A 16,920-nucleotide genomic window follows, 5' to 3' on the forward strand; every position below is an offset into this window, starting at 1 on the left:
GGGTGTTTTACTAACCTGTTGTGGACGTGTGTAAGTGCTTGAGACTAGTAAAGTTTAGCTTTAAGGGAAATCACTCTTGTGTCATCCTGTTTGTGCCAGCCATCTATCGGTTAGACGGCCGTGTCTCCCCTGATTTATTTCCTGACACCTCCTCACACAGAGTAAAAGTTACCAAGAGCTTTGGGTTGAAAGAACCCCGGGTAACAGAGTGTCTTTGTCCGGCCAAGGGGATAGTGGAAAGTCCCACCACTAACTGAGCTGGTCCATTGTCACAGCATACATGTGCTAGCATAACAGTAGACATTGATCCGGGGAGCTAGGACCATGCTTTGCTGACAATAAACCTGACCAAACGATTTCACATCTTGATGGATCTTGTGGTCACTGGGTGGATTGCTCGAGGTCTGCTGGTCCGGCTGTGTGCGCAGAGCTGGGATGGCACACAAGGAAAACACACACATGCAGCCAAACATCTGACGACACCACCAACCAGAGCCATCCAGTCCCTAGGATGGACTGGGGCAACTGACCCAAGCTCCATGCTTTGGGGGATCCTGGTTAGCAGCGGGCCTGGCGCCAGCAGCAGCAACCCAACCCAACTCCGCTCTGCCCTGCTGGATCCTGGGGTCGCTTGAGGGAAGGGGTGAAAGCTGGAAACAGGTGGGGCAGGAGCTTGGACCAAGGGGTGGAATGGGAATGGGGAGAGGGCGGAGTAGGGGCAGGAAGAGGTGGGGTGGGGCCTTGGGGAAGGGGTGGAGTTGGGTGGGGTCTGGCCTGGAGTGGGGCATTGTCCCGGGACCCGAACCCCCCCTAGGGGCGGCCCTGCCACCAACCATCCTCTGCTACCAAGTTGTCACGGACTCAGAGGACTCTCTCCTGGCTCCCCGTGGTCCTTGGGAGGAACCCCCTTCAGTGTGACAGCCCTTCTCGAGGGTCCATTCTCTCTCAAGGTGTCATGTTATTAATGTGAACTGGGACCGTATAGATCGTTGTTGCAGTGGAGGAGCAGGGGGCCAGTGAGTTCCCCACCTTCCCAGGGGTGGTGGGGTCGGTCTTCAGCCCTGGGGTGGAAGGCCCCAGCCGTGGGGTTTGGGGCTCTAACTCTGGGCCCCGGGATCCATCCCTGGGCCCTGTCCCCTGGGCTTTGGGCTCTGTCTCCTGGCCATGCAGCAGTGGGCTCTGACCCCTGGCCATGCAGCAGTAGGCTCCAGCCCCAGGCTCATCCCCTCCACCCATGGCTCCCACTGCCTCCACAAGGCCCCCATCCTGTCCCCCTATCGCCCCTGGCCCCCACTGCCTCCCCAAGGCCTCCATCCAGTCCCTATATCGCCCCTGACCCCCTTTGCCTCCCTACCCACCTCCCTATCCAGGGCTTAATTTGTCCCCTGCACTTCTGGGCTGAGTAAGTCTGCTGGGAAAAGGGATACGTGTATGTTGGTCCCTTTTCCCAGCAGACTTAGGAGCTAGCTGGGAGGCTGGAAAAAGCTCAGGGGCCGACTCAGTGGGTGGTCTCGGGCTGGAACCCCCATGGGAAAAAATAGTGGGTGCTGAGCACCCACCAACCACAGCTATTTGGCGGCTCGGGGAGGGGTGTGGGGGATGACGGAGCACAGCAATTGGCGGGGGAGGGGACCTTTGGGAAGGGAGCAGGGCGAGGTCAGGGCCTCAGTGGAGGGGAAAGGCGGAGCAAGGGCCGGGTCTCGGGGAGGAGGCAAGAAGGGGTGGAGTGGGGGCAGGGCAGGCAGAGCTGGGGTGGAGCATTCCCTGGGGAAAAATAAAAGTCTGCACCTATGGTGGAAAGAGATATTGAGGTACAGGGGTCACTTTTCACAGCAGCAGGATGTCATTAGATTAGCACAACAGATGGCCTGGGTTATTTCCTCTGGAAGAAGAGGGACTTGACCGGATCCCTATGGGATGGGGCCAATAATGCAGCAGCAGTTTGGAATATTCTTAAAAGCCAAGAACATGATGAGAAATTGGGGCAACTAGAGAAGGCCACTGGCACAGCTAACCCAAGTACAGGCTGGAGATGGTGAGTTACATGTTATTTCCACCCTTAGTTCAATGACCCAGAAGTTGCTGACAGAGATGGTGTTGAATATCACTGAGGCTGGGAAGGCATTGCAGTGGGATTTAGCATGTTCAGAAATTCAGGATTTCCTCAATGACCAGCTGATGGCCATTTGGAATGATCTTGAGCACCAGACTTGGCCCACTGTCCTTACAGACACATCAGGAACCATCTGATCTGTGGCCACAAGGACATACTTGTACACTTTCTGGGTGGAAGTGTGGACATTCACAGTGCTCCTTCCAAGCATTTGGACCGGTTAGGGGTGTGTGGGCTCCCACATACCGAATCCTGCTGGATCCATGAGGAGGATGCACGTGGGACTGGATTATTCACCGTGACATCTGGGAGATTAGACCGCCTGGTATGCCTAGCCAATTTATAGTCAGTGACATTTTGGATAGGAATAGGGAGTCAATGGACATTTTGGCTGTTAGAACCCCTACAGCTTCAGTGTATCCGTAACTGAAGCCAGGGGAAGTTGTCACTGTTCATGACAACGTTTGTTGGGAGGGTAGAGGAGAAGGAACTACCCTGACAGGAAACCTACTTTTTCAAGCTAACGATAGCTGTGTGTCTGTTAAAACCACCACATTGCAAGATATACATTTTAATCTCATTACCACTGCAGGCAATCATATTGTTTACTGGCCTGCAGATAGACTTTTGTATGTAGCCCTTAGGTTCCAGATACCCTTTAATTGGACAAGTTTAGTACCTGAACGGTTTCAAGATTTGCTTTCATTGTTACCAGAGGTTCAAAGAATCTCTGAAGTAAAAGGGCAAATTCACATGCTTCAAAATATATATCAAGTTGAAAAGTATGCCTTTCATACTGCTTATAGAGTGTCTATTTTATGTACTAAGTGTGATGTATTGTGCTTTGTCAGTAAAACTGTACAACAACCCCATCATGTTATTATTATAGGAATGTTATTTTTTGTATTGGTGTTATTTAGTTTAGGATTATGTTGTTGTGGTAAAGGACGTGATAATAGCAATACCTTTCATGTCCAGGCTAATCACGCATTGTCAGTCCATCCAATCAAAACTGCTAAGGTTGAAACATCTGATGTAGAATCTGAGATCCATGGCTTAATGCAAATAGAGGTTTGAAAATATTTGTTGTACTAGAAGTACAAAATAGGGGAGTGTGGAAGTACAGAAAGAACTGACAGGGATTTGTAGTGGATCTTAATGCAAGACAGTCTCTGTTAGCAAGAGTCAGGCTAGCTGTAACCCTAATAACGCGAGATTTGTAGAAGCGAGGATTGTGTGAAGCGAGTCGAAAAGAACTGTGTGAGAAATTGTTTTGACCTTGTGTAGATAATATGAAATGTAGACTGGAGTCTCTTAAGTGAGAAAAACAAGATATCAGGATGACCTATGTATAAACACAATGCAGCTGTTGCTTATTATTGTCTGTAACAAAAGTATAAATGCTGCTGTAATTGTTTACCTGTTGAGAGACCTGTCTAAGAAGGGGAGACCCTGTGTCCCAGTGCGCTCTCTCCCTGCTGTCGCTGCTAAACAGAATAAAGTATCTGACTTTGCTGCACCCAACCAAAAAGTGAGAACTCTGTTATTCTCCGACAGCCAGCAGGACTAAAAAAGCAAAAGTAATAACAACAAAAGACATGAACGTTCAAAGCCCCTTATTTGTGTTTTTATTCCGTACAGGTCCAGGAAAGAATAGAGAGAACTGAACATTATTTTTATTATTGAGTCTGCAAAACCCCCTACAACAATGAATGACAATAATTTTGAGATGGATCTGTGCATTTTACTTTGTTTCTCCTAAAGTTAATTCAGTATTTTAGGATTTAGGAAGAATTCTCTGAGCGGTTCCAGTGCGCTCTTTGCAGCTGCCCCACCCCAGAGGTGAATGTGTCTCAGCTCCGGGTAAGTGATTAGTATCTGCAGCCTGTACAATATGATAAGAGGTGAAAACTGCTAGTGTTAAAATATCGTTTTGTAACTGGAGACAGCAGAAATAAAGGGTTAGAGCCGATGCAGGGGCTGGGCACCCCACCACTACTGGGTTCTGTCCCTGGCTCTTGGAGGTGAGGGGGGTCTTGCAAGTTAGAGTAGGGGGTCTGGGAGCCAGGACTCCTGGGTTGTTTCACAGCTCTGGGAGGGGAGCAGGGTCTAGTGGGTTACAGTGGTGGGTGGAGGCAGAGAATCACGACTCCCGGTTTCTGTCCGAACTCTGGGAGGAGAGTGGGGGTTTTGCAGGGCTCATAGCCAGGACTCCTGGGTTCTATTTCCATCCCCACAAGCAATATGCAGCCTGCCCCTGTTGCAGGGAAGCTGCAGGCAGTGCCAGCCAGAGGGAGGGGAAGTTGGCAGATGCTGATTCTGGGGTTTCTGAGAAAGCATCTCCCCACAACCGCCCCTGCCAGCGCCTACTTCTCCTTTCAGGTTCCTGTGCATGCTGCTTTCCCAGGCTCAGAGTCACAAACCCTGAGGAACCCAGGCTGCAGGGTCTGAGAGCCGGGTGCTGAGCCCCCCTCTGCAGGTCTAGGGGTGAGTTGAAATGAGGGGGAGGGAGCTGGAAGGTCTGCGGAGACTGGGCTGCCCCTCAATCCCGACCCGCAGCCCCTTGTTATCCCAGCCCTGGGCTCCCCGCCCCCACAGCTCTGCCTGTGCCCCTCCAGCCCGAGCAGGATCCCGCCCCAGGGCTCCCCCACCATGGGGACCACACTGGAGGCGTTGGCTTCGGGGGCCACGTACAGCAGGGGGTTCCCCAGCTCCCATCCCTCAGCCTTCTTCCCAAGAGCATCTGAGGGCATCAGAGGGATGGTGGGAAATGGAACTGCCGAGGGTTCCCCTTCCCCATGGGGGTGGTTTTGGGGGGCAGGGAGGGCAGGCATTGCAGAAGGCGTATTTATAGATACCCCAGGTTGAGCACATATGTGCAAACTTCTCACCCATAGTCCAAGTGCGCTCACTCCATTGCCCCCCGTGGAGTTGGATCAGCACAAAGTGTGGCCCAATTCACATGTGAGGAGGGGAAGGCGGGAGTGGGCCCCACCATTCTCACAAGAATGAAGAGGATGGAGGGTCCGTAACACTGACAATGAGGAGAGTCCCAGCTGCAGGAGGAGCAGGGTGGAGCGGGGGAGGGGAGAATGCAGCTGTGGGGCAGAGAGGGCAGCATTAGTGCCCCACCCTGTCTGCAGAGGGGAGGAGCCATGAGCTCTCTGCAGCACCCCCACCCCAGGGATGATTTACCCACGTCCAGTTCCACTGGGTCCCTGCAGAACCAGCCCCTCACCGTGCGACACCATCACTGGTGGGGGGGGGGCGGGGGCTGAGCCAACGGGCTGCAAACAACAGGGGGTTTGGAGGCAAAGCACAAATCTGTGGATTTAAAAACCCAGTCTCAGGATGTTGAAACCTTTTTCAGCCAATCACGTGATTCTTAGAGGAAATCTCAGGATTTATTAGTGAATTTTGGGGCGGGGGGTGGGTTCCTGATGTTTAAATCTCAGGATTTTTTAGCGAATCTTAGAATCACAGACCCACAGGGTGAGACGGGACGACAGGGGTCACCTAGCCCAACCACTGCCAAGATGTAGGATTAGTTGGGTCTATCCCAGGGGTCCACAATACAGCGCCCGCGGGTGCCATGGCACCCGCTGGAGCATCTAAATGTGCCCACATACTGGCCGGCAGATGAGCATCAGTCAAAATGCTGCTGAGAAGCAGCGTCACCCAGAGGTGTTGCCACCAAAATGCCGCCGAAAATCAGCAGCATTTCGGCCACGACGCCTCTGGATGATGCTGCTTCTTGGTGGCATTTCAGCGGCAACACCTATCGACATTGCCGCTTGTTGGCAGAATTTCGGCCGATGCTCATTCACTGCCACGGTCCTCTGTGGCTCGTCGTCTGGCGCCTGCCAGACGAAAAAGGTTGGGGACAACTGATCTAACCCATCCCAGACAGATGCTGTCCAGCCTCCTCTCAAAACCCTCGAGTGAAGGAGCTTCCACGATCTCCCTGGGCATCTGCTCCATTGTCCAACTGCTCTCACTGCTGGGGAGTTTTCTGTGAGATTAAATCTCAGTCAACGCTGCTGTAGTTTGAACCTGTTGCCCCTGATCCTGTTCTCTGGGGCGAGAGAGAACAACTTTTCTCCAGATTCTCTATGGCAGCCTGTCCAGTACTTGAAAACTGTGATAATGTCCCCTCTCACCCCACCAATCTCTTTTCCAAACTAGTCATACCCAGTTCCTTCAGGCTGTGCCCCTAGGGCTTCCATTCCATCCCTTTGATCCCTCGCCTCTGAATCCTTTCCAATTTCTCTACATCCTTTCTATACATTGGTGACCAAAACTGGACACAGTCCTCCAGCTGGGGCATAGAGCGGTACTGTCACCTCTCCTGACTTGCATGCTCTGCCTCTGTTCATGCAACCTGACATTGCATTTGTTTGGGGTTTTTTTTTGCAACAGCATCACATTGCTGACTCCTGTCGAGGTTGTGATCCACCACAACTCCAAACTCCTTCTCAGCAGTGCTGCTGCCAGGCCAGTTCTTCCCCATCTTGTATTTGTGCATTTGGTTTTTGTTCCCTACGTGGAGCATCTTCCGTTTGTCCTTGATGAATTTCATTGTGTCAGCTACAGCCCAATTCTCCAATTTATCAAGTTTCCTCTGAATTTTAGCTCCATCTTCCAAAGTGTTGGCAACTCCTCCCAGCTTTGTGTCATCTGCAGATTTGATCAGTCTGCTCCCTAGTCCTACATCCACGTCATTGATAAAGATGTTAAACAACACGGGACCTAGAACAAATCCCTGGGGAGCCCCACTTGAGACCTCCCTCCAATCCCACATCGTTCCATTAACAGTTACTCATTGTTTGCGGTTGTTTAATTGTTCTGTATCCACTTAATGATAGTTCCACCAAGTCCACTTTTCTCCATAAGAACAGCCAGACTGTGTCAGACCAAAGGACAATCTAGCCCAGTATCCTGTCTTCTGACAGTGGCCAATGCCAGGTGTCCCGGGGAGATGGACAGAACAGGGAATCATCAAGTGACCCATCCCCTGTTGCCCATTGGCAGCTCCTGGCACAAAGACGCTATAGACACTATCCCTGTACATCGTGGCTAATAATCCATTGATTGACCTATCCTCTATGAATTAATCCAATTCTTTTTGAACCCTGTTATAGTTTTGGCCTTCACAACATCCTCTGGCAAAGAGTTCCACAGGTTGACTGTGTGTGAAGAAATACTTCCTTACATTTTTTTTAAACCTGCCGCCTATTAATTTCATTGGGGAACTCCTAGTTCTTGTGTTATGGGAAGGAGTAAATAACACTCCCTTATTTACTGTCTCCACACCAGTCATGATTTTACAGACCTCTATCATATCCCCCCTTAGTCGTCTCTTTTCCAAGCTGAACAGTCCCAGTCTTAGTAATCTCTCCTCATACGGAAGCTGTTCCATCCCCTAATCAGTTTTATTGCCTTTTTCTGAACTTTTTTAGCAATCCAATTTGGGATAGGGCCACAGAACTTCACACAGTATTCAAGATGTGCACGTACCATGGATTTATATAGAGGCAATATGATATTTTATGTCTTATTATCTTTCCTTTTCTTAATGATTCCCAACATTCTGTTAGGTTTTTTGACAGCCGCTGAACATTGAGTGGATGTTTTCAGAGAACTATCCATGGTGACTCCCAGATCTCTTCCTTGAGTGGTAACAGCTAATTTATACCTCATCACTTTATATGTATAGTTGGGAGTATGTTTCTCAATGCGCATAACTTTGCATTTATTAACATTGAATTTCATCTGCCATTTTGTTGCCCAGTCACCCAGTTTTGTAAGATCCCTTTGTAGCTCATCGCAGTCAGCTTTGAACTTAACTCTCTTGAGTAGTTTTGTATCATCCGCAAACTTTTCCACCTCCCTGTTTACCCCTTTTTTCCAGATCATTTATGAACATGTTGAACAGCCCTGGTCCCAGTACAGACCCCTGGGGACACCACTATTCACCTCTCTCCACTGTGAAAATTAGCCTTTTATTCCCATCCTTGGTTTCTTAGCTTTTAACCATTTACTGATCCCTTCCCACTTATCCCATGACAGCTCACTTTGCAGAAGAGTATTTTTGGGAGGAACCTTGTCCAAGTCTTTTGAAAATCTAAGGACATCGACTGGGTCACCCTTGTCCACATGCTGTTGATTCCGTCAAAAAATTCTAGTAGTTTGGCGACCCATGATTTCCCTTTACAAAAACCGTATTGAGTCTTCCCCAACAAATCTCTGCATCTGATCATTCTGCTCTTTGCTATACTTTCACTTTACTATAATTTCAGCCAGTTTGCCCGTCACTGAAGTTAGGCTTATTGGCCTTCAACTGCTGGAATCACATTGTGACGATGCGGTTCTGGTGGGACTCAACTGAGAGTGCCAATTCAAGACCAATTGCTTAAACAGGGCAGTTACAGCCCAAGGCTTGGGTTTTTCCATCTCTAAGGCAAACCAAACCAGCGAGACAAAGAGGACTTTGGTTTTACCCCAGTGACCAACACAAGAAATTTCCTTAGACACTCCAGTGTCCCAGTATCACCACCAGAGCCACTCATCCTGGGGAATGAATGGTTATGAAAACCAACACCCCAATAAAAGAAAAAGGTTCTCTCTATCCCAAAGAATCAAACCCCAGGTCAATATACACATCAGATTTTACCCACAAATCACGCTGTTGCCAATCCTTTAGAATCTAAAACCTAAAGGTTTATTCATAAAAGGAAAAAGGTAGAGATGAGAGCTAGAATTGGTTAAATGGAATCAATTATATACAGTAATGGCAAAGTTCTTAGTTCAGTTACCTCATCAAAGAAGGAAACCAAGCTGGTTTGGCAGCATTTGTTCTTGGTAAATCCATGCTGGTGATCACCCCTTCGGCCTCACAAATTGAAGGTTTTATACATTGCTCTAGTAGCTTTCCAGGTGTGGAGGTCAGGCTGATTGGTCTGTAGTTACCCAGCTCCTCCCTTTTCCCCTTTTAAAGATGGCCCCTCTGTTAGCCCTTCCCCCATCTTCTGGGACCTCTCCTGGCATCCATGAGTTTGCAAATATTATTGCCAGTGGCTCCAAGATTTCTTCCACTAATTCCTTCAGCCCCCCTGGGTTAAACAGCTTCCCGCCCCACTTATCTGAATTCATTCAAATTGGCCAGAACATCCCTGATGTGTTCTTTACTGATCCCGATCTGCAGCCCTTCCCCTTTGTTGTCCGTGGTAACTTTGCTGATTTCCCACTCACATGTTGTTTTTTGTGGGAAGACTGAAGCAAAGCACGCACTGAGCAGCGCTGCCTTCCGACCTTCTGTCACCAGCTTGTGTTTTTCTGGCCGCTCTCATGATTCTTAAAAAAAATCTCAGGTTTTTTTCACCAATTTAAGGATTTTTTTAGCTCATGATCTCTCAGGACCATCTGGTGATTTGGGGTTTTCTGTGTGGGTGGGAGGTCCCCACGCTGCCAGCAGCCCCAGATCAGTCCCCTCCAGAGCCCAGCAGCACTGATGGTTCCCCAGGCAGATCTTTGCCCCCCCAAACAGCCTCTGCTCTCACACTTCTCACCCCCCGTCTGTCTCTAGGTTTGAACCAGCCGGATGCCCCAGTCATGGGCAGAGTCCCGATGCCACAGCAGGACGCTGGGGAAAGGGAGCTCCCGCCTCAGGGCCCCCACTGGAGAGCAGGGGGTCCTGCCACGCTGAGGGTCCTGATCCTCGCCCTGCTCTGGAGGGGTAAGTAAGCAGCACCTGCAGCCCCAGGGCAGGGGGAAGGGCAGAACCTGCGCTAAGCGGGGCCAGGTCTGTCCCAGGACTTGGAAGGGAGACTGGCCAGAGTGGGAGGGGAGCCAAGTGCCCCAGTGTGGTGCTAGGGGGCGCTGAGTGACAGGGAGTGGGGGCAGGGGGCTCGATGTAGGGAGGGATGGAAAGTAAATGGAGTGAGAATTGGTTGAGGACCCAGGGCTGTGCTCACATGGGGCTGCAGGTCGGGAGTGAGGGGCACCGGCAGAGCTGTGGGGGGAGTTTGGGGGGGTCTCTCCTCTCTATGGGTCCCACTTTGATCCCTCCTCATCCCCTGCAGGGTCCCTGGCCCAGCCACCTGAAGTTACCCTGACGGTGCCGCAGTCGGTGTCGGTGCAGGAGGGTCTCTGCGTTCTCGTCCCCTGCACCTTCACGTACCCAGCCTCGTACGACACCGACAATCCCTCGGCTCAGCTCTACGGATACTGGTACAAGGAGCCTGCTACTGTGGGCAAGGATCCTCCCGTGGCCAGCAGTGCCACCAGATACGGGGTGTCGCAGGAGACCCAGGGCCGGTTCTGGCTGACGGGGAATCTGACGCGCGGCGACTGCTCCCTGCAAATCAGTGATGCCCGACGGATGGATGCCGGGAAGTATTTCTTTAGCTTCGAGAAAGGCCTGTTAGAACACACTTACCGCTCCAATTCCGATGGCGCTGACCCTTCACTCACCATCTCCGTGCCAGGTAAGCAGGGGCGGCTCTAGGCACCAGCTAAACAAGCTGGTGCCTAGGGTGGCAAAATATAGTGGGCGGCAAAAGCTGGGGCCCCAGCTCATCCCGCCGCTGCGAGCCGAGGAGCGGCCCGTCCCCTGCAGCCGGGGCAGGGCCGCGCTCCCGGCTCCGCTTGCGGGGGCGGGGCGGCCCCTGACCAGTAGCGCGGCCCTGCCTGGCTGCAGGGGACAGGCCGCTCCTCCTCCGCTTGTTCGCGCCCGGGTCCTAAACAGCCACCTGGCTCCGGGCGGGGGGGTGGCTGAGCCCCGCCCCGCTCCGAGCCGCGTGGTCAGGTGGCGGGGCTTTGAGATCCGGGCCGCGCGGCTCCTCCCCTGACCACGTGGCTCTGAGCGGGGAAGAGCTCAGCCCCCCCCCCCAGAGCCAGGCGGCTGCAGTGCTGGGCAGGGCCGCTCCTCGAGGCGCGCGCTGAGCTGGGGGTAAGCGGCCGGGGCCGGGGGTTGGCTAAGGGGCAGGGAGTCCCGGGGACACTCAGGGGGCAGGGAGGGGGCACAGGTTCTGTGTGGGGGGGGGCAGTCAGGGGCCAGGGAAGGGGGGGTCTCAGGGAGGTGGTATTCAGGCACCCCACGACCCCATTATCCCCCAGGCCCAGCCCTGACCCCCAGCTCCGAGCCCAGCCCCTCTGATCCGGACACCCCCCTGACCCCATTCCCCCCACAGCTCTGACCCCCAGCTCTGAGCCCAGCCCCTCTGAGCCGGACACCCCCCTGACCCCATTCCCCCCACAACCCTGACCCCCAGCTCCGAGCCCAGCCCCTCTGAGCCGGACACCCCCCTGACACCATTTCCCCCACAGCCCTGACCCCCAGCTCCGAGCCCAGCCCCTCTGAGCTGGGTACCCCCGACCCCATTCCCCCCACAGCCCTGACCCTCATCTCCAAGCCCAGCCCCGTTCAGCTGGGCACCCCCCAACCCCATCCCCCTCCACCCCAGACCCCCAGATCTGAACCCAGCCCCTCTGATCCAGACACCCCCCCACAGCCCTGACCCCCAGCTCCGAGCCCAGCCCCTCTGAGCTGGGCACCCCCCTAACCCCATTCCCCCCACAGCCCTGACCCCCAGCTCTGAGCCCAGCCCATCTGAGCTGGGCACCCCCAACCCCATCCCCCACAGCCCTGACCCTCATCTCCAAGCCCAGCCACGTTAGCTGGGCCCCCCCCGACCCCTTCCACTCCAGACCCCCAGCTCTGAGCCCAGCCCCTCTGAGCCAGACAACCTCCAACCCCATCTCCCCACAGTCCTGAGCCCAGCCCCTGTGAGCCGGGCACCCCCCAGAGCCCAGCTCCCCACCCAGCCCTGGGCAACAGCAGCACCACCTCCAGGCAGTGACAGCCCATTGGCACCAACCATCACCCTCACCCAGCGACAGCCCATTGTGTAACTGCCAATGTAGACAGACCAGTAAAGCAGTTCATGTTTTTAAATCATGTATTTGGTGTATTTTTCAAATTATTACAAATTAATTTTCACTAGTTATTTTTTACATTTCCAAATACATGTTACTATAGTATTGCAACTTTTTTTTATGGAAGGGGCCCCCAAAATTGCTTTGCCCCAGGCCCCTGAATCCTCTGGGCAGCCCTGCCCAGTGTGTGTGAGGAGCCGGGGAGGGAGGGAAGCGGGTTCCCCTGGAGCCGAGCCCGGGCTGCGATGGCGGCGAGGGGCTCCTGGAGTGTGTGAGGAGGTGAGCGGCCGGCTGGGTTCGTCGGTGCTGAGCAGGTAGCCCCGCAGCCGGAGATCCTCGCCTTCCCTCCTGCTGGGGCTGGGCCAGGGCACCGTGAGGCTGAAGAGCAGCAGGTCCAGGGGGCTCTCCAGGTCCTCGGCCACCAGCATGTCGGGGGTGAGGGCGGTGAGCACGAACTGATCCACCTTGGCCACCAGCAGTGCTGCGAAGCCCAGGGAGGGGGCCGTGTTCTTTGCGCCACCCCGTAGCCGCGCCGCCACCTGGGAGTACTCCCGCTCCGCGCCGCCCAGCAGCTCCACCTGCATGGGGACAGAGTCGCAGCTGGGCCAGGGCTCGGCTGCAGTGTGCTGGTAGCGGATCCCACATTTGGGGGGGAGCCCAGTGCTAGGGCAACACGGGGTGTGAGTGGGGGGCACAGGTGGGCGGGGGGGCTCATGTATGGGGGCGGGGGGGCAGCCAAAATTTTTTTTGCTTGGGGCGGCAAAAAACCTAGAGCCGTCCCTGCAGGTAAGAGCAGCCGCAGTCACCGCTTGTGAGGGTCCCCCCCACTCTGAACTCTGGGGTACAGATGTGGGGAGCTGCATGAAAGACCCCTTAAGCTTATATTCTACCAGCTGAGGTTAAACCTTCCCCAAGGCACAAATCCCTTCTCCTCTCCTTGGACGCTATTGCTGCCATCACCAAGTGAGTTATAGAAAAATGCAGGGAAAGGTAACTTGGAATCCCTCTCCTCCCAAAATATCCCCGAAGCCCCTTCACCCCCTTTCCTGTGGAGGCTGGAGAATAATGTATCAACCAGTTGGTTAGCAATGTGAGCACAGACCAGACTCTTTGTCTTCAGGACACTAAAAATCAATCAGGTTCTTAAAAGAAGAACTTTATTTATATATATAAAAAAAGAATCACACCTGCTAAAATCAGTTTGGAAGGTAACTTCACAGGGTAAATAAAAGATTTCAAACACAGAGGATTCCCCTCTGGCTCAGCTTCACAGTTACAAAAACAGGAATCAAACTTCATCTGTAGCCTAGGAAAACTCACAAGCTAAAACACAAGATAACCTTGCGCCTTTCCTTGCCTACTTCCAATATCTGTGGTTTTAGATCTATTCTTCCAGGAATATTTTCAGGAGCTGTTGTACCTGCTCGGTCTCTCCCTCCGTCCAGAGAGGGAACAACAAAGACAGCAACAAACAAATCCTCCCCCGACCCCCACAGATTTGAAAGTTTCTTCTTTCCTCATTGGTCCTTCTGGTCAGGTGCCAACTAGGTTATTTGAGCTGATGAATCCCTTACAGGAAGGCGATTTAGTACAGCTGCCAACGAGGGATTTGATGCTACTGCACACAGAGAGTTGTTACTCTTCCCTCTATATTTATGACACTGCTCACAGCCCCCTTGAGCCAGCCAGTCCCTGTCGTGAGGCCTGTTCGGGGCCACACCCCTAAAGGTCAAACATCTCATCTCCCTGAGCGATTCTCTTCCCTCTCCCCGTGTCTCAGGGCTGACGGAGGAGCCAGAGATCCAGATCTCGCCGGCGCGGGGGCTGCCAGGGACGCTGCTGGCCGGGGAGCCGGTGACTGTGACCTGCACGGCCCCTGGGCGCTGCTCCGGGCCCCCTCCCCGAGTCACCTGGACGGGGCCGTTCAACGACACAGCCCGGGACGTCTCAGCCCAGCTGGCGAACGGCACCTGGGCCCACAGCTCCGCGCTCAGCTTCACGCCCGGCCCGGGGGACCACGGCAAAGAGCTCGTCTGCAGCGTCACCTACAGGCCACCACGGGGACCTTCCACCAACAGAACCATCCGGCTTCACGTCAGCTGTGAGTGACCCCCCCTAGCCCCTCCACGCCGGCCACCAGCCCCCTCTGCTGGGATTCCCCCCTGGACTCCCAGCCCTGCCCTCCAGCCCCTCCCCCAACTCAGCCCTGTGCTGGGATCCCCACCCCCCACCAGGCACCCTCAGCCAATTCTACTCCAGGCCCCTTCACCCCACACCGTGCAGCCCCTTCTCCCTTGGGATCTTCACCCCTTCCTGCCCCTCCCCTTGCCTATGGCTCCCCCCTCTACCCCCAAACTGCCCTGCCCCCAGAAACCTCCTGTGCTGGGATCTACCACCCCATTCCAGTCCCCCCTTGCTGGGATTCCCCTCCTCATACCAGCCACCCCAGTTCCCCCTGAGATCCCTCCGGGCTGTCGCTCTGTGTCCAGAGACCTCGGCCTGCCCTGCCCCAGGGCAAACCCCCGTTCAATGGCCTGTGACCCTCGCGCTGCAGATCCAGGGCAGAGGGAAAATCAGCTGCCGCCTTTGCGAGGTGAAGGATCAAATCAGGCATCAGTGTAAGGACGGCCCTTGTTCCCTTCAGCCGGAGGGAGATTTAGAAGGAACCTGCCCCCCAATCCCCCGCCCGTGTCTGAGCCCAGGCCCCAGCCCAACCCCGAACTTCTGCTCAGACCTCGGAGGAAACGTCCGCGCTGCAATCAGAGACCCGCAGCCCGAGCCCCGCGAGCCCGACCCAACGGACCCAGGCTCTGAGCCTCGGCGCCGCGGGGCTTTGAGGGCAGCAGGGATGCACCCTGCCAGGCCTGGCCAGACGGTACCAGCATCCGGCTGTTCTGGGTGTTGATTTCAGATGCCCGTCTGGGTGCAGCCGGGCTGCAAAATACCCAGGCCTGGCCGGCCAAGCCCGGGGGCAAAAGGAGAGGGCTGGGGAGAGACGAACCGAGGGGGGAAGGCAAAGGACCCATGACGGGGGTGTCTGATGTCCCTGGTGGTGGCTGGGTCTGGGGTGGGGTGGGAGTGGGGTTATTTAGACCCCTGGCTCTGTCCCGCCCTGGGCTGGACACGTTTGGGGAGCAGGATGCTGAATGCCCAGGCGCCCGGCAGACAGTGGCGCTGGTCACACTTGCTCCAGTACCCAGGCTGTAGCAGGCCAGCCCCTCATTAGTGAGTTTGCCAATTAGGCCATTTTTTGACCAACCACTTCTGGTCCCTTCGGTTTCCATGTCCCACGGCTCTGGTTCCCCGGCATGGCCCTAACCTGGCCCCTGGGTTCCGCTCACAGCGAGGGGCCATGTCTAGGCTCAGAGATCACTAGTGACCCCCCCCACGCAGTGCTGTCCAGTCCCCCTAATCCCCCCCGTGTCTGGTTTGTGTTACAGACCCGACCGGGCTCCCCAACACCACTGGGACCAGGAACGGACGCCCCGGTGAGAGGCCGCGCTGCGAGCCCTGGGAATCTCCTAGTCACGATCTGCCCACGCTCAGGGCCAGGCACCAGGCTCAGCTGAGCCAGGCTGATCCGTGCCTGGAGGGGAGAGCCCAAGACAGCCTCAGGACTGTGGGGAGGGTTGTGAAGGGAGAGAACCCGGTTCCCTCTGTCTCCAGATCCCGGGGCAGCACTAGGGTGCGCTGGGCAGTGGGGAGGAGATGGGTCAGGGACTGATCTCTGCAACGGAGACCTGCTGCCATGGAAAGGCACCAAGATTGTTCTCTGACCCCAGAGCTGCTACGTCTCCACACTGGGCGAGGGCTCCTCATGTAAACAGCCCCCGTTTCCCACCCCAGAGGTGGCTGAATCTCGATTCCTTGGCAGGGGATCTCGGGGCGGGGGGACACCTGCCTGCTCGTCTCCTCTAGCGCCGGCCCCATTGAAGGTGAGTGTGACATTGTGTCTCTGGAGACCCAGGAGGGCGACTCCCCGAGCCTGAGCTGTGAGGCTGTGAGCAGAACCGAGACCACCCTGAGCTGGGCCAAGGGGAACGAGTCCCTGAGCCGGGGGAGGGGCCAGGGAGGGGCCGAGTACCTGGAGCTGCTGAATCTCAGCAGAGGGGACGCTCGGGAGTATCGGTGCTGGGCCAAGAATTCCTACGCTGGGGGCGCCGTGCTGCAGTGTGGCAAGGGGTCATTGGGGGGTGCTGGGCTGCGGATCAGGGAGTCAGTGGGGGGCACTGTCCAAGCTAACGTGTTGCTGTGGGTATTTCAGCTGCAATGAGGACTCTGCAAATCACCATCTCCAAAGCTAACAGGAGCAACTCCCAGCTATTCCGACGTATTGCTAGGGGGTGGGGAGTGGGACACGGGGACTTTCCCCTCTAGGGGGTGGTGGACCCGATCCGGACCCCGGACAGGGACTGGCTGGCTCAGTGTGCGAGTGGCTTCTGTTATTCCTGTTCCCAAATCCCAGCACCCTGGTGGCAAACAGGTCACAGCTCATGGCCTGGGAGGGCGACTCCCTGTGGTCCCTCTGCTCTGTCACCAGCAGCCCCCCTGCTGCGCTTGGCTGGGTGATGGGGAGCCGAACCATTGCGGGTGCCCTCCCATGGGGGTGAATCAGCTGTGACTGGAGCTACCCAACATGATAGCTGAGGACGGGGGGGCTGTACTGGTGCTGGACCCAGAACGAGGAGAGCTCTGCCCAGGGGACGTTCAGGCTGATTGTCAAATGTGAGTGGGACTTCAAGCCACTGGATTTCTCTCTCTGACTATTGTCACTGTGTCTCCTGCTCTCCCCAGACAGCCCCCGGCTGGGGACTGAGTTGAACTCGTCCTGCCAGTGCCAGGGGCCCAGCGTCAGCTGCAGCTGCTCCCTG

The 16,920-nt window shown here is 55.1% G+C and overlaps 1 protein-coding gene across 1 annotated transcript in view; it reads left to right on the forward strand.

Moving 5' to 3' along the window:
- Nucleotides 1–4,542: 4,542 nt before the first annotated feature.
- Nucleotides 4,543–16,920, forward strand: part of LOC123351530 (myeloid cell surface antigen CD33-like) — a 146,453-nt gene continuing 134,075 nt past the window's right edge. Inside the window, exons 1-5 of the mRNA XM_044990919.1 lie at nt 4,543–4,600; nt 9,699–9,848; nt 10,195–10,599; nt 13,830–14,150; nt 15,490–15,537. Coding sequence (XP_044846854.1) covers nt 9,725–9,848; nt 10,195–10,599; nt 13,830–14,150; nt 15,490–15,537 — 898 coding nt within the window. The 5' untranslated portion in view covers nt 4,543–4,600; nt 9,699–9,724. The remainder of the gene's footprint in view (nt 4,601–9,698; nt 9,849–10,194; nt 10,600–13,829; nt 14,151–15,489; nt 15,538–16,920) is intronic.

The sequence above is a fragment of the Mauremys mutica genome, chromosome 17 (genome assembly GCF_020497125.1).
Source record: "Mauremys mutica isolate MM-2020 ecotype Southern chromosome 17, ASM2049712v1, whole genome shotgun sequence".
Classification (NCBI taxonomy): domain Eukaryota; kingdom Metazoa; phylum Chordata; order Testudines; family Geoemydidae; genus Mauremys; species Mauremys mutica.